Source organism: Lissotriton vulgaris, chromosome 12 (genome assembly GCF_964263255.1).
Source record: "Lissotriton vulgaris chromosome 12, aLisVul1.2, whole genome shotgun sequence".
NCBI classification, from domain to species: Eukaryota; Metazoa; Chordata; class Amphibia; order Caudata; family Salamandridae; genus Lissotriton; species Lissotriton vulgaris.
In genome coordinates, this window is record NC_141700.1 from 143,801,170 (window position 1) to 143,827,210 (window position 26,041).

The window sequence follows — 26,041 nt, forward strand, 5'->3', positions numbered from 1 at the left end:
TTCAGGAGCTCCGCCGGTGCAGCACTGTCCAAGTGCAGAAATTGAAAGGACTTCCTTCCTGTTCGTGGAACGCAACTCCAACCAATCCTGGAGCTGCTTAATGCTTTTAAAGCAGCTTCCTGATTGGTGGGAGCAGGCTCACCCAGCGCTCATTTTAAGGCTGGGTCCCTGTGCCAGCAATTCCCAGGCTGTTACACAGCCTTTGGATTGCTGGGTCTACAGTGCACATGTCCAGCTGGCTGTTGCAAGATGGCCGTCCAATCCATTAAGCGCACTATAGACCAGTACTGTAATCCCTCATTTGCAGGACTCAATTCTGCCCCCACCCTCGCACTGTACACAGCATAAGCCGGTGTGGTGCCAAATAAATAAAATGGCATGCCATCTTATTTATTTGTGGTTGCCTGGGAGAAGACGCCCCTGGGAAATTTAGCATTTTGCTAACAGGTATGACATTATGTGAGAACTTGAAGCAGGAATTTGGTCTTGGTCAAGTGTTGTGGTGAAACTGTTTAATTTATGTTAGTGCTTATGAAAGAATACAAAATTGGTGGTGGAAGTACTCCTCTTTTAGGGAATATACTTAAATAAATAATTTACTTCCCTCTATTTCAGTTCTATTTCTGACTTACCTTGTGTTGGGACAAAGGGACTAGCAACCATGATATATAGAGAAGTTATTGGCTTTAGTTTATGTGAATCCCAACTTCCCTTGTGATGTTTCGCCCCCTTGCATGCAAATCTCTTTTTGCAAAGCCTACCCTTGGCAATTTCTTGATAACTTCCCATTCTGCACAAGAAAACATGTGAATTTTGCGGTGACGACACTTTCCCCACCCACTTTTCATCGTCCGCTCGTGGCTTGAGGATGCATAGCATCGATATTCCCAGGGCGGATGGCTCACAGGGAGCATACGTGCACATGTTTGTTCGTCAGTAGACGTCTATAGACGTCACTATCATAAGACATCAGACAAACCACTGTACAATATTCTTACTGTGGCGACTAGAGACTTGGGGGCAGATTTCCAAGCCCCTTGCGCCACCCATATGTCACTTTTCCAATGTTAAAAATGACGCAAAAGTGGGCCAAGAGCCTTGTAAATAAGCCCCTTGGAATTTTATAAACAGGCAAACACTGGCTCCATTTAGATCATCAAGGGAAATTATTTTAGTCCTGCTTTGCTGTACTAAAGGAATTTTAAATTATGTATTAATTTATTTATTTATGATTTATTAGCAGTTTCCCATAGCGCAGGCTAGGCCCAGTGGTTGACAGAAGCGTTCTTATACAGACGAATTGACCGGCTTTGGGTTATAAGAAAGAGCATACATTACAGTACATTGCAAATGTAAGGATACAATAGTATCAAAAAATCATTCAAAATGTATAACTGAGCAGTGAGTAATAAAGTGATAACAGGCGAAATATCAATAAAAAAAGCTAAAACAGAAATGCCTGAGATAAACAACACTACAAGATAACATAAGTAATGCGACAAACCAGGAAGACTGAAGCAGCAGATATGCTAATTCTGTTTTAAATGTATGATAAGCACATAGTGTCCTCATGTCCGGAGAGATGCACATCAAGAAACTAGGGGCCTTATATTTGTATAAAGCATTCTGTGCTGTGTCTTCTACTTGTGTTTGGCCCTCTCCTGGAGCAAAGACCAAGTACTTGTATCCATCCACTTCTCCCATTTTTGGAGGTGTTTTGTATCTGTGTTCAAGCACTCCATGAGTGCTTGTTTTTTCCGTCAGTCTCCCATATTCCCGTCCATGTAGCTTTTTTTCCCTCCCACACCCCTACTCTGTACACTACACCAATGCACTATATTCTGCACCACTCTACTTTATGCCACTGCACTCTACAGCACTGCACTCAACTCTGAGTCTTTGCACTGTACTCTATGCCACTGCACTCTATTCCACTGCACTCTACTCTCCACCACTCTACGCCAACACACTCTATGCCTTTGCCCCACTCTACAACACTGCACTTTATGTCACTGCACTTAGTGCGACACTACTCAACACCACTGCATTCTTTGCCACTCTCTCCTCTCTGCATCACTCTATGCCGCTTCACTCTACTGTACACCACTCTAAGCCACTGCACTTTACTCTGCACCACTCAACACCACTGCCCTCTATGCCACCACACTGTACACCAGTCTCCTCTACTCTGCACCACTCTGTGCCACTGCACTCTCTATTGCACTGCACTTTACACAACTCAACTCTACGACACTCTACTCTATGCCACTCTGCTCAATGCCACTGCACTCTATGCCACTTTGCTTTTCTCTGCACCACTCTACTCCACTGCACTCTATGCCACTGCACCATTCTGTCACTGCACCACTCTATGCCACTGCACCACTTTTCTCTGTGCCAGTGCACTCCACACCACTGCACTCAATGCCACTGCACCCCATGCCACTCTGCTCTTCTCTACACCACTGCTGCACCACTATACACTGCAGCACCACTCTACACCCTCACCGCTCCAATCTGTGCCAATGCACTCTCTGCCACTCTACTTTATGCCACTGTACCATATGCCACTGCACTCTACATCGCACCTCTTTACACAGCACCAATCTTTGCTGCACCACGCTGCATCTCACCACTCTATGCAATCCACTCTAAATCACTGCACTCTACTCTGCACCCCTCTACGCCACTTTACTCTACTCTGCACCATTGTACTCTACGTCACTGCATTCAACGCCACTCTAATTAACTCTCGACTCTATACCACTGCACTCTGCACCACCCTACTCTGTGTCAATGCCCTCTACTCTGCATCATTCTAGTCTACGCCAGCACACCCTATACCACTGCACTTACACCACTGCACACTATGCCACTCCGCTCTGCTGCACTCTACGCCACTCTATTTTGAACCACTCTACTCTACACCACTGCACCGTGAGCATCCCCAAAAGTTATTTTGCAATCACAAAGGTTCCGATTTTGCGAATGGAAGCCTTTGAAATTGCACAATAGCTTTGGACATAAGGTCATAGGTTCTAGCTGTAAAAGATTGCTTCAGAGTCTTTGACCTTTTGAAAAATGGGATTTCAAGCATCCTCAGAGAGTCCCTGACCAAAATGAAGTGGCTTGACTTGGGCATGTTTGGCTATGGTCTCTCCCTCCAACCTTCAGGGATTGCTGCCCTCTTCATAGCCCATGATAAACAGCCTACTGTCTTGACACCGGTGTCCTTGCTCCATCTGAATGGGTAGATGACAGCAATGGATGAATGCTTCTACTACTGCGCATGTGCGGAAGTAGTCTTATTCCGATGCGTTCCGCAGCTCATTGACAATGAGTGCTGCGAAGCCGCTGCACACTGCCTGCTTCTGCTGCTCCACTCCGTGAACCATGTCATGGCTGATTGAGTTGAATGCCGGACGCAATGGATGAAGCGCTAAATGATACATACTGGCCATGTAGTGTGTACTTGTATACAATTCATGGAGAAATGAGGAAAGCGCATTGCATGCGTGTTTCCATGTTGTGCTTCACATTAGGGAGCAATGGTACTTCCTTTACTGGCTATGTGGAAACACCCATATGAATGCCTGATTTCTATACAGTTCAATGTGGTTAGGTCATGGTATTCATGTATGAAAGGCACATTGTCAACAGTGCTTTACAAACAAGGAAATATTGAAAGTGACCTGGTTATGTTTGTACTGTTCGGTAAGTTGTGAAGGTTTTCCTCCACCAACTTAATGATTTTTTTAAAAAACATTAGAAGCTTCACAAAAACATTTTTTTCCAAATGTCTTCAGCTTTTTACGCAACAGCTTTCGACCACAAGTAAAATGTTACTGCATTTACAAAACTTTTCAAACTGAAGAGTAAAAATTGTAACTTTTACCAACCTTCCCGGGCAACAAAAAAGTCTTGCACACACTTGAAAATATGTGTTTTACATATTGGATGAAAATTAGCATGCCAATTTGTGCTTTAAATTCTGGTCCTCAGGCAATGTAGAAACTGGATTGGCAATGAATACTTGGATCCTGCACCTTTGCCAAACTAACATGAGGTAGCATTGCCCCCAGTTGATAGATCTGCTGGGCACCACTTAAGAGTGTCCAACCAATAACATCAGGGTGGTCAGTGCCACACACGTACTCTGACTGCTTGAGCAACAGACTGACTCCCACAGGGATTCCTCGCCAAACAAGCAGTCCACGTCCATTTGAGCATCACAATACGTATATTGAGCCGTGCGGGCCGTTTGAGCATCACCACTGGCATGTTGGAATATATAAAATCCTGCTATTAGCAGCATCATCCACAATTATATGTACCACCCTACAAAAAGTGAGTAAAATTGATATACATTTTGACCCTACATTGGTTTGTAATGGCATCAGTTCGGATGGTCTTCTTTTTTTTCTATCATTGTGGCTGGGCAGGTAATTAGGACTGAAATAAGAATGATCATTGTCAAGTCAAGTCAAGTCAATAAATTTATATAGTGCGCTACATACCCAGAGGGTCTCAAGGCGCTTGAGGAAGGGTGGGGAATTACTTGTCAAATATCCACGTTTTAAGTTGCTTTCTAAATGCTAGGTGGTTCTGAGTAAGGCGAAGGTGAGTGGGAAGTGAGTTCCAGGTTTTAGCTGCCAGGTAGGAGAAGGATCTACCTCCCATGGTGGTTTTGTTGATGCGAGGTACAGTGGCAAGGGCTTGGTTGGAGGATCGTAATTGGCGGGAGGGGGTGTAGAAGGACTGTCGTGTGTTGAGGCATTCGGGTCCGATTTCGTAAAGTGCTTTGTGTGCGTGGGTTAGGAGCCGGAAAGTAATCCTCTTATTGATGGGGAGCCAGTGGAGGTTTTTCAGGTGACCAGAGATGTGTTCTTTACGCGGGATGTCTAATATGAGCCTGGCTGAAGCGTTATGGATGCGTTGGAGTTTTTTGTGGAGTTTTGCGGTGGTACCGGCGTAGAGGGTGTTTCCGTAGTCCAGTCGGCTCGTGATCAGAGCGTGGGTGACTGTTTTTCTAGTTTCAGTTGGGATCCAGCGAAATGTTTTTTTGAGCATGCGCAGAATGTTGAAGCAAGATGAAGAAACAGCGTTGACTTGTCTGGTCATCGAGAGTGAAGAGTCCAGGATGACGCCCAGGTTGCGTGCGTGGTCCGTCGGGATGGGTGCTTTTCCAAGGGCCTCTGGCCACCAAGAGTCATCCCAGGCGGAGGGGGAGGTGCCTAGGATGAGGACTTCTGTTTTGTCTGAGTTCAGTTTCAGACGGCTATGCTTCATCCATTCGGCTACTTCTTTCATTCCTTCATGCAGGTTGGTTTTGGCAGTGTTAGGGTCTCTGGTGAGTGATAGGATCAGTTGAGTGTCGTCGGCGTAGGAGATGATGTTGAGGTTGTGTTGGCGTGCGATGGTCGCGAGGGGGCTCATGTATACGTTGAAGAGGGTGGGGCTGAGTGACGATCCTTGTGGCACGCCGCAGATGACTTCAGTGGCCTCTGACTTGAATGGTGGGAGGCGGACTCTCTGGGTTCTTCCGGCAAGGAACGAGGTGATCCAATCCAGTGCTTTTCCTTGGATTCCGACGTTTCTGAGGCGTTGTAAAAGGGTGCTATGACAGACCGTGTCGAAGGCTGCGGAGAGGTCAAGGAGGATGAGGGCGACTGTGTCTCCATTGTCCAGTAGAGTTCGAATGTCGTCTGTTGCTGCGATGAGGGCGGTTTCAGTGCTGTGCTTGGCTCGGAAGCCGGATTGTGAGGAGCCGAGGGATTTGTTGGTTTCGAGGAATGCGGCGAGCTGGTTGTTGACTGCTTTCTCGATGACTTTGGCCGGGAATGGAAGGAGTGAGATAGGGCGGTAGTTTTTGAGTTCGGTGGGGTCAGCAGTGGGTTTCTTCAGGAGGGCGCTGAGTTCGGCATGTTTCCAGCTTTCCGGGAAGGTTGCAGAGTTGAGGGAGCAGTTGATGACGTCTCGGAGGTGCGGTGCTATAATGGAGTCTGCTTTGTTGAAGATGTGGTGAGGGCATGGGTCTGTGGGGGATCCTGAGTGGATAGAGTTCATCAGACGGATGGTGTCCTCAGTGGAGATTGGCTTCCAGTCATTGAGGATGTTCAAGGGGGATGGGGGGCCTGCAGGGGGTTGGGTGGGTTGGTCTACGGGTCGGTTGTCGAAGCTGTTGTGGATGTCTGCAATTTTGTTGTGGAAGAATGAGGCTAGGGAGTCGCAGAGGGCTTGAGAGGGGGTGATGTCGTTGGAGATGGCTGCGGGGTTGGTAAATTCTTTGACGATGTTGAATAGTTCCTTGCTGTTGTGGGCGTTGTTATCAAGTCGGTCCTTGAAAGCGGCTTTCTTGGCATTCCGGATCAGTTGGTGGTGAGTGCGGGTGGCGTTTTTGAAGGCGTCCTTGGTGCTGGTGGTTGGGTCTTTTTTCCAGGCCTTCTCAAGGGAGCGACAGAGTTTCTTGGATTTCTTAAGATCATCGTTGAACCAAGAGGCCTTCTTGCTGCCTAGTTTGATTTGTCGTTTTTTCAGTGGTGCTAGGATGTCGGCGCTGTTGGATAACCATTGGGTGAGGTTGGTGGCCGCTTGGTCTGGGTTTGAGGAGTGGGCTGGGGGCTTTTGAAGAAGCGATGAGGAGATCTGGTCGATGGTGATTTTGTTCCAGTTTCTTTGCAGAGTGGGTTGGGGGTGGTTGTTGGATGTGGGCTTGTTGTAGGTAAAGTGAACGCAGCTGTGGTCAGTCCAAAGGAGAGCTGTGGTGTGGCTGAAGGAGACATGTTTACTGGAGGTGAAGATAGGTTCGAGTGTGTGACCTGCGATGTGGGTGGGGGTTGTGACAAGTTGTTTAAGTCCGAGGTTGGCGAGGTTGTCCAAAAGGGTGGTGGTGTTGCGGTCGTTGTTCTTTTCAAGGTGAAAGTTGAGGTCTTCCAAAAGTATGTAATCCTCGGAGGGGAGCACGTGTGGAGTGATGAAGTCTGTGATGTCTTCGCTAAATTGTGCGCGGGGTCCTGGTGGCCTGTAAAGGAGGGTGCCTCTGAGTGTGGTCTTGGGGTCGATGTGGATCTGGAAGTGAAGGTGTTCAGAGTTGGCGAGATTGACGTCTGAGCTGGTTGAGATGCGGATGGATTTCTTATGGACGATTGCGATGCCTCCTCCTGTGTGGCCGGTGCGGTCCTTGCGAATGATCTTATAGCCTTCCGGGATGGCAATGGTGATGTCTGGGGCTGATGAGGCGTTCATCCATGTTTCTGTTAGGAAGGCGACGTCCGGAGAGCTGGTGTCTAGTAGATTCCAGAGGTCGATGGCGTGTCTGTGGACCGAGCGGGTGTTGAGTAGGATGCATTGTAGGTGGTTGGGGTCGGATGTCTGTTGTGTGTTCGTAGATGAGGAGTTGTTCTTGGTGCCGTCGAACTTGCAGGAGAAGGGTCCATGGGTGTGTCCAGGAGCGGCTTGGACGCAGTTGGGGGAACGGCCGGGGTTAAGGGCTAGGAGGGTGGTGGCATTGTAAGTAATGCGGGAGGGGTGGACATTACGAGGACCAGGGGGTATGGCACTGGGCGCGGTCCAGGCGCGGACGGGCGTAGACGGGCTTACCTTTGGCGCACCTTCGGCGCGGCCAAAGCGCGTGGACGCTGCGCGTGGGGGCATTGGCCATAAATGGATGGTGGAGGGGGCGGAGCGTGGGAGGGTCAGCTGGGAGGCGGGGTCTGGGAGGAGACACGGGTGGAGGTAAACACACTCTGAAATGGCCGTCCGGTAATAAACCGAAACTGGGGCACAGCCGGAGCTCAACTCGATACAATGTTGCCAAAGATGTCCAAAAATGCTTCAAATTTAAATCTCTCAGCCGCTATGCAGTTCGTGGCTGTGTGCAAGTTAGATTAAATTAATGGGGGCTAATAACGATACCAGGCGCTGAGTGGTGCAATGTAGCGGGGTGGCAGGCTGCAGGAATCAGGTCAGGCAAAGCAGGCAGCAAGGAGAGCCTTCCGTCGTGAGAGCAGGGAGCAGGGGGAGCGACCGTGATGGAAGGAATCCATTGTTTGCCAAACTATTTCAAAATCATGTTATATATCCTGGCATTCAATTTCCCCTGCCCATTTTGTTCCAGAGGGCCTCACTGTTCCACATACTTCCCAGTGGCACAATTGTATTTCCAGATTATTTTCTTGTAGGGACATTCCTAATTTGAAGATATGAATAAATAGCACTCCTTGGTGCTGGGGCATAATCCGAAGTAGTGGGATATCCTATTAGTTCCCATTCAGCGGTGACTCTAAAACCTATGACCGAATGCGGCAGAGCAAAAAAAGTGCGCGGACACCTTTTCGTACTGCTGCATTACAATGGCTGGAGAAATTCTGAGAGGTGTGGCCAGACTAGCACACACCCTCTGATAATTTCCAGAAATGTTTCTGGCAATGAAAGCCTTCAGGAAGGAAGGACGGCGGTAACTACGTTACAGCCATGTTAGTACACCAAATGAATGGCCTTTCTCTAAATAGGATGATAACAGATCCTGGTAATTCTATTGCTCCAGAAGTCTTTGTAGCTGTGTTAACAAATGGGTTCTAAATAGGTTCCATAATTGAAATATATTACTCTATTATGCAATGTTTATCATCAATTTTAAAGAATTTTCTTGGAAGCATAAAAAAAATCAACCACTATTGTCTTTTACTTCTTCCTGTGTTACTTCTTCCGGCTTGAATGCCCATATTTGTTTCTTTAAAGGTAAGCAGTTTGAATCTAATAGCTTCCATTTATTTCTTCTGTAGACTTGTACACAATCATTAAACATCTGAAAAGAGCACCTCAACAGGAGATGCTAATGCTCAGTTGATGGACAGGCAGTCACATGGAAAGCAGATAGCCCAATTAACTGCTCAAGTCCCAGAATACTGTAAACAGCCCTATTGTTGACGCGTCAAATCCATGTCATCATCTTCCCGCTGGATATCGTTTAACATTAATTCCACAATAGCTGTGAAGCTCGCCGGTGGAATTGCCATGAGGGTAGTTTCTGCAAAAGGCTGACTGTATTGAAGTTGATTTGATTTTGAAATTTATGAGCACAATTTGATACCTTTCAACATATGTGCTAAAACTGTGCTTGGATATGGCCACCCACCTAAAGTTTAACCAAATTTGCTTTGTTCTCTATTCAGGGCAACTTCATCCTGTTTTGTTGAACACTAAGGGGCCCATTAGGATAAGGCCGCCCGCCATCCTATCGTGAAATGGGACCGCCCGCCATAAGGGCGGGGGTCCCGTGGGGGCGATTAGGATGCGCCCACCACAGTGGCGGGTGCATCCTGCATTCCTGTCATTGTGCCGGGTGGTGCACTCAGCACCGCCCGCCACAATGCCAGGAAGGCATGTCGTGCACTTCCATGCACAACATGGCAGGCACCGTGCAGAGCCTGCCATGTTTATTTATTTATTTTAAAGGTTTTATATAGCGCTGGCTAGACCTGGAGGTATCAGAGCGCTTTACATGAGTATCAAATCATAGTTACAGGTTACATTGTTACAAAGGTTACACAGTTTTTAGAGCATGGCAACATAGTTACTTGTAAGGTCGAGATAAATAATAAGAACAAATACGTAAAGGGAAAAGCAGGCAAGGGGAGAGATTCAGGGGAGAGGATAGAGCAGGGAAAGTAGACAGATAATGAAGGCGGGAAAGAGGAGGGGAGGGTGAGAGACACAGCATAGAAAGAGGAGGGGAAGGATGACGGGGACACAAACGGGTAGACGAGTCAAAGCAACGTCCACAGTCCAGTAAGCTGTGATCCCAGGGGAAGTGGTATCACTTCCCTATCTCTGTTGCGAGAGGCTCTCTTTATGCAGTGGACTCTCTCAGAGGGGTCTCTGAGACTCCAAAGCCTACAAACTGGATCCTTCCCCAAAAAGGGGAGAAGGAATCAGATTACTTTACATGAGGAACAATAATGTTGCAATTTAGTTAAAAGTTACCTAAGTATCAAGAAAAGCATTTAAAGAACTTAGGGGACAAGGTGGATGGAGCAAGGAGGGGTAAGAGGAACATAGGGGACAAGGTGGATGGAGCAAGGAAGGGTAAGGGGAACATAGGGGACAAGGTGGATGGAGCAAGGAAGGGTAAGGGGCAGATTTGAAAGCATCGAGAGAAGCGCTGATGTCGGCTTTAATGTTGTCATGCAGCTCTATTTTAAAGTCCCTGAGTGTGGCCAGGAGATCATTGTGGGTCAGCCCCATATTCTCCTTTGGCTGTTTATGCCCTAGTTATTGTCCGTCTCCTGTGTTAGAGTTTCCAAAGTAGCTTAAGACCTTGTTGACTTGTGATTTTTTGAGAGGCATATGGGCAATTCCAGGGTCAAGCAGCACGTTGGTGCCCTCGTGTGTTCCTCCTCTCACTCGGTTGTGGGGACTAGACTTGTGGTTCTCTAGTGGCACTGTAGGTCAGGGTCTCTTTCCTGTTGCGGAGCACACTCCTCAGGGCCTCTAGGCAGCGTCCTGCGAGTGGCTGTGGCCTATTGTATACCCCCAGGTGCCTTAAGAGCGTGAGATATAAGGGATAGAGCCGCATTTTAAAGTCAGGCAACGAGGTTAGGCAGGCCTTTTTTGGGGGCTTCTTCCCCATGCTTTATATAGGCCCACAATTTGCCCTATGCCATCTCAGGCCTCCGTTGCATGTATATGGTAAAGGGGGGAATCCAGTGTTAAGCCCCTGGGCCCGTTATGCCAGCGTGCGCTATAGTGGGCAGGGTGTTACCACTGAATGCGCAGCACGGACGGTCCATGCGGGTCCCCGGTCCGACACGGTCCAATGTGTGGTATTGGTGCTCCCTCAGTGATTAGAGAGGTGCTGGGTGCCTGGTTAGGTGGCCTGCCTATTCTTCAGCTGTTCTGCCTGTTGCTGGCCACAAAATGCAGGGCAGTCCCAATGAAAATGGAGTATGGGCGGCCTTTCTATGTTCACGGCCAGGCCCGTCTCTAACTCGTTACTGCAGCGCTCCTCAGATGTAGTCTGGCACTCGAGGGGGGGGGGGGCTCAATATGCCTGTGGTCCGTCACTGTATGCCCCCGCCTCGGCAGCAGGACCCGCCAGCGACACGTACCTGCAGGGGAGCATGGAACTGCAGGGGGGTTCTATAGGTGCCCCCCATGTGCACCGCCCAGAGTCCCTGGGGGTCTGCAACAGGCCACCACAAGTAATCCCGCATGCCTTTCCGTGGCGGCAATGCTGCCACGGAAAGGCATGTTTCCGCCCCCATCCTAGTATGGCTGGCGGTGTCTAACAGACACCACCACCATATTAAACTCTTTTCCGCCCGGTCAACTTGTTGACCGGGCGGAAAAGCGGTGTACAGTCTTTCCATCCGCCGCGGTGTCCCCGCCATAGTAATATGGCGGGAGGGAAATGGGTGGTGGGCGGGGAACGTTCTCGGGCGGATCGCCACCCGCCTTGCAGGCGGTGGCGATCCGCCCGAGATCCTAATGGGCCCCTAAGAGTGAGAACAACAGAATTTCTCACAAAAAGTCATAATTGCCATGCAGACGTGCTAGAACAAAAATATTGCCAACCTTTGTAAATTGAAAATGTTCCATAGAACCTTGTAAGGGTTACATGAAAAATAATTTAATGTCGGTAAAGTAAGACTAAAATCTTTGCTTCATTCAAAGGGGCATTGTAACATTTTGTGAAATCTCATTACTATGGCAGATGATCCATATATTTAGATATAAAAATATACACAAGGACATTAAAGTGGTCTTCATGGTGTCCAATGGAAACACCAGACTTTTGGAGTACACGAAAAGCAGAGGTTAGACATAGAGAGTAGCCAAGAAGGCAAATGTTGCCTCATTAGGAAAATTTACCTCCTAGATCAATTTTAAAAATAAATGTGTCTCACAAACTCCAGATTATAGGCATGTAAAGCCTCATGGCAAAAGAAGTGTAAGAAACGTAATATAGCGTTAAGGGCCTTGGCAGTTGATTTGTTCCAGCGCCCGCATGTTCTGGGAGATGCTGCTACCTCAAGTCAAACATATATTAAATGATGTGGTAGATTTCAGCCCCTTCTACCCAGATTATGATAATGTATGAATCATACATTTATGAAAAAGGTCAAAATTCCAATTGAATACCTGTTCGATTTTGCTGTTATGGTCAGAGATCCTTTAGTAATAAACAGTATAATGGCAAAAAAACATTAAAGGATCGATAAATATTTCTTTTTGCCCAAACTCCTTACGTATGGGATCCAAACAAGGTACTTTTTTTGTGCCAATGAGCCTGGATGCTAAGTTCAAAAGGGTTTTGTCGGTGACATTGCATCAAGACATCACATCTATTGTGACATTGTGTGGTAGACGAACAGACACGTTGATTCTATTGACCCTATCATGATGGGCTATGTTGACTCGGCGCAGAGCTAAGCACCCGTTTTTATGCGCCTGCAGTGCGTAACGTAAATTTAGATCAGAAACAGAAGGCTGCCCAATGTTCTTGATCACTAGATCACTGTGTAGACATTAAACGCTATGCTCATTTTCTCACTTCCCCAGTAGGTAACCCACATATTGCCAACTTTCTAATTTCCCGATTCATAAAGTACTATCACTATTGTTCACAGGGCTGTACATACAAGGTAATATGGAATCATGCATTTCATTCACCTTCTTCATTGAAAAGTATATGAAAGAGACATTGCTTTGGATGTCTGCATATTGACCTCTCCGGAAGGTGCTATCTCCATTGGCATTGTTATCCTTTACCTATCGGGCACCTTTGACATGTGCATGCCACGCTTTCTCCACATTTCGCGATGTACTCTAATTATCTCACAACTCTATGTCAATTTCCATAGTTCCACCTCTGTTCACCTCCTGAACTCATTGCATCTGGGATGGGAGTCAAGCCTTCCTGATATACCAAAGAGAGTTTGAGGGGTGAGAGCTTTCAGCTTTCTGCCGCCGACCCCTATGCGCATGTACAGTCCATGAAGCCTATCTCTCTGGCTGTTGGCTGCTAGTTCACAGTGAACACTGCAGTGTTAGCAGGTTAATTTGCAGCAGTGCTGCCGGTGCTACAGACACTTGGTGGTACCAGGAGAGAGAGTGCCAGTTGCATGGTTGGGCCTTACGCAAATGACCTTCTGAGCCTGACTTAGAGTTTGGCGGATGGGTTTCTCCTTGACACACTTGGCGGATAACCCGTCTAGCGTATGCCAAGGGCCAATGGATATAATGTAATCCAGTGATTCTCTTGAGCATGGACTACGGTTATATTGCTACATAACGTATCTTCTTCACAGATCCTTTTATTGTATATTGGCCAGTCAGGTCTCCTGGATACTGTATTTATAAGCTGCTTGCTATGCATTGAATGTTTTCTTATGCACCTTATACCCATGTATCTATCTATGATAGTAGGTTCTTCAACATAAGGACCAGTTTTGAAGCATATGATATTTTCTTTGTATTGTTAACTATGCCACCCACCCTGTAAAGCGCTCTGATTCCCGCAAGGGTCTGGTTCGTGCTATATAAAACTTTAAAAATAAAAATAAATAAATGTATCCCATTAGTCAAACCTGGTTGTCTGTACCCTCCCATCTGGGACTTTGCCCACTTTCCAGGCCCTTCATTTCCACGGTCCAGTGTCACTTAAACTGCAGTGTCAAAACATACTTTAAAAAAAAGTGAAATGGGCACTCATTAAACCACTTTTGATTTATTTCTGATTTAATATGCAAATTTGTATGGTTTAATTTGCTGTGTTGGTAAGCAAGATATTATAAACAATTGTGGCAACTGCAAATCGTTAGAATCCATGTCACTTGCATTACTGTATGCTGGACTAATCATGAACCTACTTGCCTATCTGATATCTGGACAAATGCAGGTACCAACCAATTTTCTTTTCTTATGATCACAGGAGGATGACATGGACGGTATCCATATTGTAGCGTTTGCAGAGGAAGATGATCCCGGTAACTATGCATGCCGAATGTGTCAAATGCTGCGGCAGGGACCTGTTATGGGGTGTGGCATCAGGATATCATTCTTAGAATATCATCTGATAAATTGTGTCCTAAATATTGTTTACAAAGATATCACTCCAATTAAGCATAGAAACCCTACACCCAGTATGGTGATATTTTTGTAAATCATATTTAGAGCACAATATTTATGACCAACAATATTCCATAAATAATTTTCTGATACACAACTCAATATGGTATGGGCCGTGCAATAAAATACTTCCTCTACTAACACACACAGACATTATGATATCCTTCTGTTAAGCTATATCCGAGCAGTAAATGCCCGTTATCCTTTTTGCGAAGCAGCAGCTACAATGTTTAGTTTCGAGGTTACTGTTCCATTTGGTGTGAGTACCAACGCCAAGCTGATCCAATATGCACTCAAAAGCTTAGTGGAGGAGTATTATATTGAATCATTTATATAATGCTTTACACCCTTGATAAGGTTGTGAAATGTACTATATCACAGACATTTTCTGGAGTGCATGGTTGGAGTTCGTGCTATAATTATGCATCAACGGAGGGTTTACATGGAGCATGGTTGGCTAAGTTATGCAGAAAGTAAAGAAAACTGTGTAGCACAATGTGTCACATTCTGGGCTTTTATTGTTTAGCTTTTTTGTTATTTTAACACAAATTAAAAATGTCTCAGCAAATGATCCATCTCATTGGTACTAGTTTAAGAGTAGAGTATAGCAATCAGACACCACAACGGGACGCGTTAACTTTTACAAAGGATTTACCACTGTGTGGCACCAGCTGTGGTGCTTTTTTAGAAACTATTGATCCGTCTGAGCTAGAAACAATTTGCATTGTTAAATTTTGTATGAAAGTATGCAGTAGATGGTGGGTTATCTGGTAAATGTAATACATTTAGGGGCACATTTATCAAGGTTTTGCGTCGCCCTTATGCCACATAAGATTATTTAAGGACAAAACAAAACCCAAATGAGATTTATCAATCCAGATAAGGCCACCTTGAGGGGCCCTTAGTGGCTTGATAAATCTAGAGTAACGCAAGGCAACGCAAATAGCTGCCATGCGTTAGTCTGCGAAACAAAAGAGGATGATGGACGGAGCGATTGAGCAAATCAAACACTCACCCCCAGTCAACTGATCTGGGTTTAATCCATCACCATTCTTTAGTTCACTCCGCCACCCTAGTTCAGACATGGCCATATGCAAATCAGTCTGACCCTGTGCCTCATGGGAACAGTCCAGCTGATTCAAGATAGCCTGGCTGATGAGGATTATGAATCCGAAACCGGTCCCAGGATGCTTGTTTCTGGTCCAGGGAAGACATGGCTTGGCAGTTCGGGCTGGACTGTTCCCATGAGGCACAGGGTCAGACTGATTTGCATATGGCCATGTCTGAACTGGGGTGGCTGAGTGAGCTATAGAATGGTGATGGATTAAACCCAGATCAGTTGACTGGGAGTGAGTGTTTGATTTGCTCAAACGCTCCATCCATCATCCCCTTTTGTAATGCGTTAGTCTGCAGCAGGGAGGCATGCACTGTTGCAGCATGGATATTCATACGCATACACCCAGGATTCTGACGCATTCTCAGATCTATCAAGTTTGGTAGACCTCGGAATGCATCGGAATTCTACACCTCCCCATCAGAGGCGTGAAACAACTTTATTTATCCTCATTGTTTCCTGTTTGGAAGTGTGCTGCATTGTGCAGCAAATTTAAAAAGAAGAAAATGCCTCTGATAATTGTTTTTGTGCAGGTAGGTGTCCATTCCTGCACAAAAACAATCCTACCTGCAACACAGGCTCACTTGGAACACGATGCAGGGGTGTCTGCATTGGCACTGGGCAGCCAAAGGTGCGCCAACACTAGGAAAGGACAGGAATGCGCTGTATAATGGTGAATAAGGCTAATTCCTACCCTTTTGCTTTCACGCAGTGCAGCGAGGTGGCTTGCTGTGTTGTGGGAATTTTTGATAGATATGGCCCATAGCGGTGCTCAAAGAAGAGGGATCACTAGGTGGACAATGGTAGTGGTAACATCACCGAAATCAGTGCTGCCAAAGGGGCTGCTACAAAACTGACCTATCTTAGATACTTGCTTGAAATTGAATTTAACCCCTCCCCTGCTGGTGATGTAACCACTCCGTCATCAGCCGCGGTCGCGCTGTGCTGATGACGGAGTGGTTCCGGCACGCCTGCGCGGCGCGGATTCTGTGCCTGCGCTGAGCGTTCCATTGAGCGGGCGGGGCCGTGACGGGACCGCTCCATCATGAGCACAGCGCAATCGAGGCTAGTGATGGAGCGGTTCCGTCACAAGCATGCGCTCGCCGCGCGGCTGTCCAGCCCCCTTAGCACTGCGGCGGAATAGCCGCCGCAGTGAAGGGGTTAATAAACTGAGCAGAGGCCCTGTGCATTCACCCACTTATATCATGTTATCCTGATGGAAAATTTTTTAAAACAAATGCAATGAGGGGGTGGGGGGTAGTGGGGAGTTGAAGTCATAATATAAACACACATCACACTATAAGTATACAGTTCATCTAATATCTTTATATTCAGAAAAAGAAAAGGATCCATTTATCAGGCAAAGATATTGTTTAGTTACAGTCAGTCACGCATTAAATTGCCATCAAAATTTCACAAATTGAAGCACTGAAGTTGCCAACACGTGTTTCGTGGAATGTTCTATCCACTTCTTCAGGGCAAAAATAAAAACAAAAGACGACTTTCTATACATGTATTCTTTGAGGTGCTTGGTCCAATGTTGATTACGTAACCTCAGGAATGGGCAGCTTTTATTTTGATTTTTGCCCTGAAGCGGATAGAACATTTTGCGAAACACGTGCCGGCAACGTCAGTGCTTTAAATTGTGAAATTCTGTTGCCAATTTAATGTTTAACTGATTGTAACCAAGCAACTTCAGTGCTTCAATTTGTGAAATTGTGTTGGCAATTTAATGCTCGACTGGATAATAACGTTGCCTGATAAATTATTCCTTTTCTTTTTTCTGAATATAAAGATATTAGATGAACTATATACTTATTGTGTAATGTGTGTTCATATTATGACTTCGACTCCCCACTACCCCATTTTATTTATTTTACATATAGCCTTCACACAAAAAACATGGTCTACTGCACAAGTATTCTCACAGATTTAGATTTGTGGTGCAGAAGAGGCTCAGAGGGAACTTGTAATTAGAAAGAGTTTTACTTTTGGAACAGTTCTAGTATTTGAAGACTTTTAGCTTTCTGAACAAAAAAACACAAGATGCACTTCTTGAAGAAAGAGAGGGCATGCTGTTCAGTGCAGCAACACAAGAGCACCTCTTAACAGTGGGTTTATGTTCACAATTACGCTTTTCTGAATTTCCAAATACACATTTATTTAGAAAAGAGAAAATGAGCAATGAAGTGTTTTGCTTCAAGTGGTCCTTAGGGAGGTAGAAGCACTTGGATCTGCTCTGTGTGTTTTTTTACCATCGAGAAAAGCTCGAGCAGGCACACGTGATGACTAGTTCAAGTGCCGCGGTCAATGTGCGAGCTTGTTGCGCATGGCAGGGGTGGCCTTAGGCATGTGCAAGCTGTGCACCTGCACAAGGCCACCAAACCCCAGGGGCCACCACGCCAATATATATCCTTAATATAATAATCCTCTGAGGATGGATACATATTTGCATGGCAGCCCCTGGCAGGGATTTGGCGACCTCCGGCTCTGTTCTACTTCCAAACACCCTGACACCCCTCTTCACTGACCTCCGCGCTCTACCCCGCAGCGACCCTCTCTTCCAGGGCCCCCTACCTACTCTCCCTGCCCAGGGCCGCCATGAGCCGAGAGCCGCCCCTGCGCATGAATTCGTCATATGACTAGTAGTTCTTTACCAATGGGTAATCCATCAGCAAAAGTGGGTGCCGCTTGGATACAGAGGCAGAGAATTAATAAAAAAATCTAAATGTGGGCCCTGATTCTACTTGAAGTGGTGAATTCCAATGCTTCTACAGACTCTAATTCTGAGTTTTGCGATACCACCTCCCCACAATTTACCCTTGATAAATTTCTGCAGATCAAACCTGCTGAAATTCTTCTGGGGGTAACATGCAAAAACTTTGATACACTCAGAAATAGGTAGTGTAGACACGTTTCAACATTTAGATCATCAGTATGAGTGGCGAGGGCAATTCTGATCCATGAGCGAATCGTTCAATGCAATCACAAGTTGGGCAAAGCTTATTGCACCCAATAATTAATCGATGTGATAACATTTGAATCAAAATTTCAGCCAGTCAAACCTGCCGAATTTAACTGAGGATAGATACACAGTAATTGCCAGGCCATTCAATTTTTATGCGATGAGCAGCAAAATCTGCAAGTTATTCCATACAAACTTGTAATTGTATGCTATTTATCACACCTTTATGCAGTCAAAATTAATCAAGTGCAATACCACACCAATTAACAGGGCATGGGTATGAAAGCCTTAGGGATCTTTATTACCATTTGCATTAGTGTTTGCGTGGGTCAAACCCATGAAAGCATTGTGTTTAGTTACTGACCAGTATGAAAGCTTATGGTCGGCGCACAAAATTGAGCTGCACAACACAAGCGCCCACACAACCTTTAGTAAAGTTTTCTCTTGACTAACACATAATCAGCGGTATTTACTGCACCCTTGGTCCCAGTGACACGAGTTTTGGGGGCAGCGGCCATCGCAGGAATCGCCAGCACCCCACCACCCACCGTCCTTACCTGCGGCTGTGTGGGAATCAGCAGCACCTCCCCACTCTTACCTGCGGCCGTTGCAGGAATCTGCAGCACCCCTCTCCTTCCTGCATGCGGCCGTGTGGAGGCAAACACAAGGACTGCCACAGGCAGCGCAAGGGCTAGCTACCCCACTGCTTGGTCCTTGATTACAAAAAGGTGTTTGCACACAGATCAGAATTGTGAGTAAGGTGGCAGTTGTTATGTTATGAGATGAAATACCAGCATTTGTAAAGCACACAGCTACCTCCGGAGAGGTGTCCCAGCACTGGGGGCCGTCGGGAAGATTAAGCTAGCTATTGCCCAGAGTCGCATGGTGCTGGGCTAACCTGCCGCTGGAGCCGGGAATCGAACTGCGAACCCTGTGGTCCGGAGTCAGGCACCCTGGCTGCTGCGCCACACCTCTTCCATATGTCATTGCCACTTGTTATAGGGCAACGATTCACCACCAGCGGTGTATCTCGGAGCTTTACTCACTCAGGCCTGCAGAATACATTAGAACAACCACGTCTTCAGAAGTCTTTTAAACTTGCCGAGTTCCGTGCACAGACGAATTTTCAGAGGAACTTTATTTCAATTGAACTGGGCCAAGGTATGAGAAGGCTCTGCCAGTAAATCTCAAGATGCAGATTGGAGGAATCTGTTGCAGAGCTTTGTTGGTGTATCTAAGCAGTCTGGAGCGGCAGTAATGGCAGAACCTAGGGGCATATTACCAAGGGCCATTATCGCCGGCTTAGCGGGACTTTTTCCCGCTAAAGCGGCGATAATTGTATCGCCCTATTACTTAGCTGTCGCTAACACCAGTTAGCGACAGCTAGTAGGAGATAGCGATCATCTTGGGGCCCACTTTGCATGTCATCGATATTTATCGCTAATGACATGCAAAGTGGGCATGCCAAGATGTTAGCGACTGGAAACAGTCGCTAACATCGCTATCTCCAATTATCAACAAAGCCTTACTTTTGGAAATATTTGCGCTAAGCGCGAATATCTCCAAAAGCTAACGCCTGCCCAGAGCAGTTCTTAGCCATGTTATCCAATGGAAGCTGGATAACATGGCTAAGAGCATTGTCACGATAATGCATGAATATCGCTGATTTTTCAGCGATATTCATGCATTTCGCTGGATTTTTACTGCTTTTGAGATAAACCTTGATAATATCAAGGTATCTCAGCGGTAAAAATTGTCGGAGCGCGGCAATATAGTTTTTGCCGCTAACCATGCATAGCAATAATTATCGCTATTGCTTGGTAATATGTCCCCTAGTGTGCAGATAAATTGGAGCTTTGCTGGTTAGCGCTTGTGAGTGAGACAGCATAACTTGAAGATAACACACTTCCTGACTGGTAGCCAATGCAATGCACTCAAAATGGTTGCAGAAGGAGAGCCTAAGGGTCAGATTGCAGACCAATAGGGCGGCTGTATTCTGCACAACCTGTAGCTTAGACATGAGCGTGTCATTCACCACAACCAGCAGCACATTTCCGTAGTCGAGGAAACTCCTTATCACGGCCTGGACTAGGGTTTTCCTAGAGGATCATGGAAGCCAAGGAGAAAAACATGCTTTAACAGGCACATAGTGCAAAGTATAAGTCACAAGTAGCCATGACCTGTTCCTTCATTGATAGTGTCTGGTCCAGCTTTATGCCGAGGTTTTTTTACTACCTGCCTCAGAGATGAGCCAAACCTAGTTCAGCGGGCCACCAGTCAGCGGACCAGAGCTCCGGAGCCTTTCCAAATAACAGTATACCAGTCTTGTCGCCATTTAATTGAAGACGATTGCTTGTCATCCAGTTCGCAATTTTCCAGTTCGCAATTTTTCTCATGGAGTCAGAGAATCGAGATTTGACCTTATCAGGGTCAATTAATGCGCACTCACACAGTTTTCCACTTACCAATTTCAGTAGTCACAGAAAATATACATTTTGCACATAATTCCTCACTTTTCGGTAGAAAATGTGAATATGCGGTAATTACTACACTTGTGATTCTCACACCTCATGGTAGTGGTATGATGATACTGGTAAATATCACCCCCTTAACCCCTAACTACTTCTTAGGGTTTTTTATGGTTGTTAAAGGACATCTTTCTGAGTTTAAAGGCCCAAATCACTGGAAGGCCACTTATCCTCAATGGAGCTCTCAACAATCCAATGTTCCAATGTGGGTCATTGTGTAGTAGTAAAGGAAACTTTGCAGAGGGGAAAGTGATACCTTGGTAGGTCTGTGAAACTTACAAAAGTGCAGTCATTTGAACATTATTGGCATGTTATAATAATGAAGAGGGCAAGATAAACTAAAAAAAAATACTCCCATATACAGCCGCAAAGGATATGGCACAATATTGATCCTTGGTTAGCACCACAGTTGCTTCACAGCCAAAATGTGATGATCAATCTCTATTTTCCAGGTAAAGGAAATCTTAATATTTAAATATTACTGAAAATGGTGCATATTGCCTCGTTATTGTCTCCATGTTTTTCACAATAAAGAGAAACAGCATTGGCAAAGTCTATACGCCTGGGTTTAATGTGGCAACACATGTGAATACAGGCATTCTCAAATTATGTTTTCCTGTGTTTCATGCTCAAACATTGTTTAGCACTTTAAAGCCTCCCCAAGCAGCTTGTGCATGTTACACTCCAACTCAGATTGCTGAGCATGCAGCTTAGAGACCTTATCTCTTTCATTCTTATTTGCCTCCAGAACAAACGGCGTGATTTCCCCTCTGACAAAAGCCTTCATAGTATCCCATACAATATGTAGCGAGGCAGGGTCCTGATTGTCCACTATAACCCCTCTCAAATGGTCCGTCAGTCAAACTCTAAAGGCAGGATTAGAGAGAAGGGACCGGGAAAAAGTAAAATGGAGCCCTTCCTGAATAGTTGTGCGCAGCTGCATTGGTAAAAGGATCGGATTATGGTCCGAAGTGATCTCACGCACACCTCCATAGCAGTCTATTGAGACAACGATTGAGGCAACAAAATCAGATCTATTATAGAGTATTGCCTGTGCTGCGCTGAATCGAAAGTATAGTTGGAGGTCAAAAGATGTCCTCCGTGAGGCAAAGAATTGAACATGACAAAAAGCTTGATGATTAGGGTACTCTTCAAATGGAAAATAGTCATTCACCCATTCCACTGAAACGCGTCATGGAAGGTGAAGTGATACACCGAATAGTCAACAGCATAGGGTGAAGGACTTCTAGTCCTTTGGATAGAGCCAAAGCCCACAATGCATATTTTAAATGAGTGATAACAGAACGTCAGTCGGATAGTTGCACTGTCAACCAGACCTAAAAACATATTCTTATAATAAAGAAGTCAGATATTTAGAATCCTCCTCTAGTTATTTGATCTTGGTGTAGGTATCAATTTGTAACCCTATTATTTTTCATAAGGTATTTATTAACAACTCCAGCTTGGTAACTTAATTAGCCTAAACATTTTCAATAATTTTGTAACACTGATATTTGGCGTCAAAAACTTTAACCACAGTTTGATTTTCGACTTTATTTTCAAATCAGATTCCATGTTGGGATAGACAAATTCCCGATTAGTCTTCTAAACCTAAATTTTTAAAGGTTTGGCTGTTCTAGGCCCTCTAAGAATGTCATTCATGCATTCATGTATTTTTGGTTAACTGAGATTTTCTTGTTTTATACACAGATGGTTATGAATTCTTGGAGATCCTTAAAGAGGTTGCTGAAGATAACACCGACAATCCCGATCTGAGCATCATCTGGATTGACCCAGAGGACTTCCCACTGGTAGGCAGAACTTTCCTTTAGACCCACCCTTTGGTCTTTGGTTGAGATTGTTGACCCATGCGGATGCCTGTGGTGAATACCCCAACTTGATCGCGTTGTGCACCGTATCGCCATTTCTGTATTCGCTCGCTCACTTTGAATGGTGACTTTCAGCACTTTGCAAATTCACTCCTGTAGATAAATCACCAAAAATCAATATTTAGCTTATGATGACCCTTGGAATGCGTAGCACATAATTTCTGCCAGAAGAGTGTATATATTTTTTTAAGTCTCTTTTCTGGTTTCCTGCAAATCTTCCATACTATTATGGAATATTCCTCGAATAATACAGGATATGTTCTTAGGCGTTATGCCTGCATGAGAAATGATGGTGTAAGGTTTGTAACTCTCTTGTCAGAGATAGCACCGCCTGTGTCAATAAATATTGGGGTGGCAGGGGAGCAAAGAGGGTGCAAGAGTGATGAAGTAATGTTTGTTTTGGGAAGGCAAGGGGCAGCAAAAGATGAAAAGGGAGACACTCTACCTACGGTGGCGGGGTATAGTGCCTAGTGTCCCCAGTGAGCAAGGAGCAACTGATCTGGGTAAGATCAACGTGGTGCAGGTGAGAACATTGATAGGATCGATAAATTCCATATGAGACGAGCAGCAATTTGAAATAGCGTTTAAGGGGTGACATATGCATATTTAGGGCTAAAAGGGAAACAATTGATTTATTCAAAATGTTCAAAGGTCGCAGAGGTGTGCAATTTGAGAAACCTCTGGATTGGCGAGGATGTTTTAGGGGACTGGGCAGAGTCAGGCATATGTCGGTTTCACCTGAAGTGACAATGCCTAAACTGTGAGTTGGTTAATGATACTCCTAGATGACTGTAGGTAGGGCAATCTATGTATCTCTGCCTAGTTCATTGAGGAGCTTGTCACAGCACCACAGACAGGCCTCCTGTGCAATTTGCAGCCAAGCATAATCAATCAATCAATCAAACATTTGTAAAGAGCGCTACTCCCCCGTGAGGGTCTCAAGGCGCTGGGGGTGGGGGTGGGGGGGGGGGCAAGCAACTGAACGAACAGCCAGGTCTTGAGAAGTTTCCTGAAAGCTTATGCACTACTTACGAGTTTTCTCTTCATTTCCCTTTTCAGCTGATCCCATACTGGGAGGAGACCTTTGATATCGACCTGTCCAGACCACACATTGGTGTGGTGAATGTTACAGATGTAAGTGCATCACAGCCTGCCATCATACGAGCTGTTCTTCCTGTCTCCTCTACTGTTGCGTTTCTGCTTTTTGTCTGTCCATACCTCTCATGCTCTAATGTGGCCCTCCCAACCTCTGTACAGCGTTCTTCCAAACTATTCAGTCTCTCTCTCTCTCTCTCTCTCTCTCTCTCTCTCTCTCTATCAATCACTCTCTCAACTTTCCTCTGGATCACCTAGCTATGGCTCTGGCTCACACATGCTTTGCCCAGTTGCGGACGACACAATTAAGAGGTGGTGAGACGGGTGGACAAGGCACAGGGCGAGGGAACAAGTGGGGGCGGGGTAATAAACAAAATTGAAAAAACACTTACTTTAACGTTCCTCCAGCATCTCATCATGCCTCAGTGAACTTCCTTTTCCAAGCGGGCACTGGGGCAGCGTCACGGACTCCCTCTGCAATCCCCACGCTGCTCTCATTTTATGAGAGTAGCGCAGGGATTGGGCTGAGCGGGCTGAGAAAACATTCCGCTCAGATTAGGGAGTCTGTGGGTTTCCCCCAGTACGGCTGCTCAATACAGCCGGGCTGGAGAACCTAAGAGCGCATGTGTGTTTGGTCAGCCTGATGCGGCCGGCTGAACACACATGTGCAGTTTGAAGTGCACCTAGAACTGCACCTTCCCCTCCAATTCATTGACCGCGCCCTTCCCTTCATACGAAGTGAAATAAAAAAACTATCGTAAAATATCATTTTATTTTTCACTTGCTGGCTCTGAGCCAGTGGGGCGACGCTCCTCCGCCCTTGCAGAGGAGCCGCCCCTGGTTTCGCCTACCTCTCCATTTCACACCAACAATAGCTTTCCCTCTCATTCTGGCACTCAAAAAATGCTTTCCTCCATCTATCTATTGCACCCACCCACACCGCTGCATTTCCCATCTGCCTGTATCTCCCACCCCTTCTCAGTGCCAGCCTGTCCACCTGTCTCTTTTCCTCTACTTGTGCCCTCTCTTCCCATAGCTTCTTTTTTTTCCTCACTCTACCACAGCACCTCTCTGCCACGAAGCATCTTCCTCTCTCCACATTTTGCCTTAAACCTGTTCCTGTGCCTTTGCATCTGTGCTTTTATTTGTTCCAGTTTCTCTCTTTTTTTCCACCTCTTAAATCCTCTCGCTATTTCTGGAAGGTGTGATTTTTCACAAGATCATGTTTTTTCTGTCTGCACATTTCTTTGCACCTGCTCATGATAACCCACCTCCATTTAGGAGTAATTTTGACTAAGGTGTCTGTGGGCGCACTCAGATGCTACCAACCAAGCCTTTTTCAGTCTGCTAACAAGCAGCCAATGCATGGTAAACTGATATTGTATGCAGAAGTGTCTCGCGGTGTATAGCTTATGCAAGCATACATAAGGCCTCCCCGACTAGACTGAAGGCCAGATGTACTAAGCATTTCAACTGTCGTAAACAGCTCATTATTGAAATGGGTCACCACAAGCCTGGTGGTCATTGCTGAACTGGTTACCTACCACAAGACTGGCAGTCATTATTGAATTGGGCAACCACAAAAATGGTGGTCATCAGTGAATTTGGTTACCGCACATTGGATGGTTGCTACTGCTCTGGGTTACCACATTGTTGGTGGTCATTATTGAATTTGTTACAGTGGGAATGGTGATCATTAAATATCTGGGTTACCAAAAGCTGGTGGTCATCACTGATCTTGATTATCAATAGGATGGTGTTCGTCACGGGTTACCTCGTGACTTATGATTATCGAACTGGATTGCCATAAGACTGATGTGGATGGGTTACAATAAGACAGATGTTTACCAAAAAGCTGGTGGTCATTACTATGGCTGAATTTCATACTTTTTAGCAAAGAAAAATGAGATTGAATTACAGTAACTGCATTACCACGTAGTTTCTTCATTTACTTACTTCACAATTCCCGCAGTCTCCTTTGATTATAGCATGTGCTGAAGATCTAAAAATGTATTGAAAGGATTTACGCATAATTTGAAATTTTGGTTAAAAAGCTGGGCATGTGCAGTAACCTGATTAGCAAACATTACTGATACCACTGCACCATGAGCATCTTTATTTCAAAGGTTCACCACTAAGTCAAGCTCATATCTTTTCAATGGCTGCAAAATATGCAGAGTAAATGTTTTATACAATCTGTGAGCAGTAAATAGTGTTTTCCTCATGTCACTTGCTGTACTGTGGTAATAAACTGAAATGTGACCTTTGCACTGTAGTAATGAATGTGTGAATGTGCATTTATTGATATATTAGCACTGAT

The 26,041-nt window shown here is 45.5% G+C and overlaps 1 protein-coding gene across 1 annotated transcript in view; it reads left to right on the top strand.

Moving 5' to 3' along the window:
- Positions 1-26,041, top strand: part of CASQ1 (calsequestrin 1) — a 141,114-nt gene that overhangs the window by 112,505 nt on the left and 2,568 nt on the right. Inside the window, exons 8-10 of the mRNA XM_086947615.1 lie at positions 13,934-13,988; positions 22,448-22,548; positions 23,686-23,760. Of these exons, the coding sequence (XP_086803741.1) occupies positions 13,934-13,988; positions 22,448-22,548; positions 23,686-23,760 (231 nt within the window). The remainder of the gene's footprint in view (positions 1-13,933; positions 13,989-22,447; positions 22,549-23,685; positions 23,761-26,041) is intronic.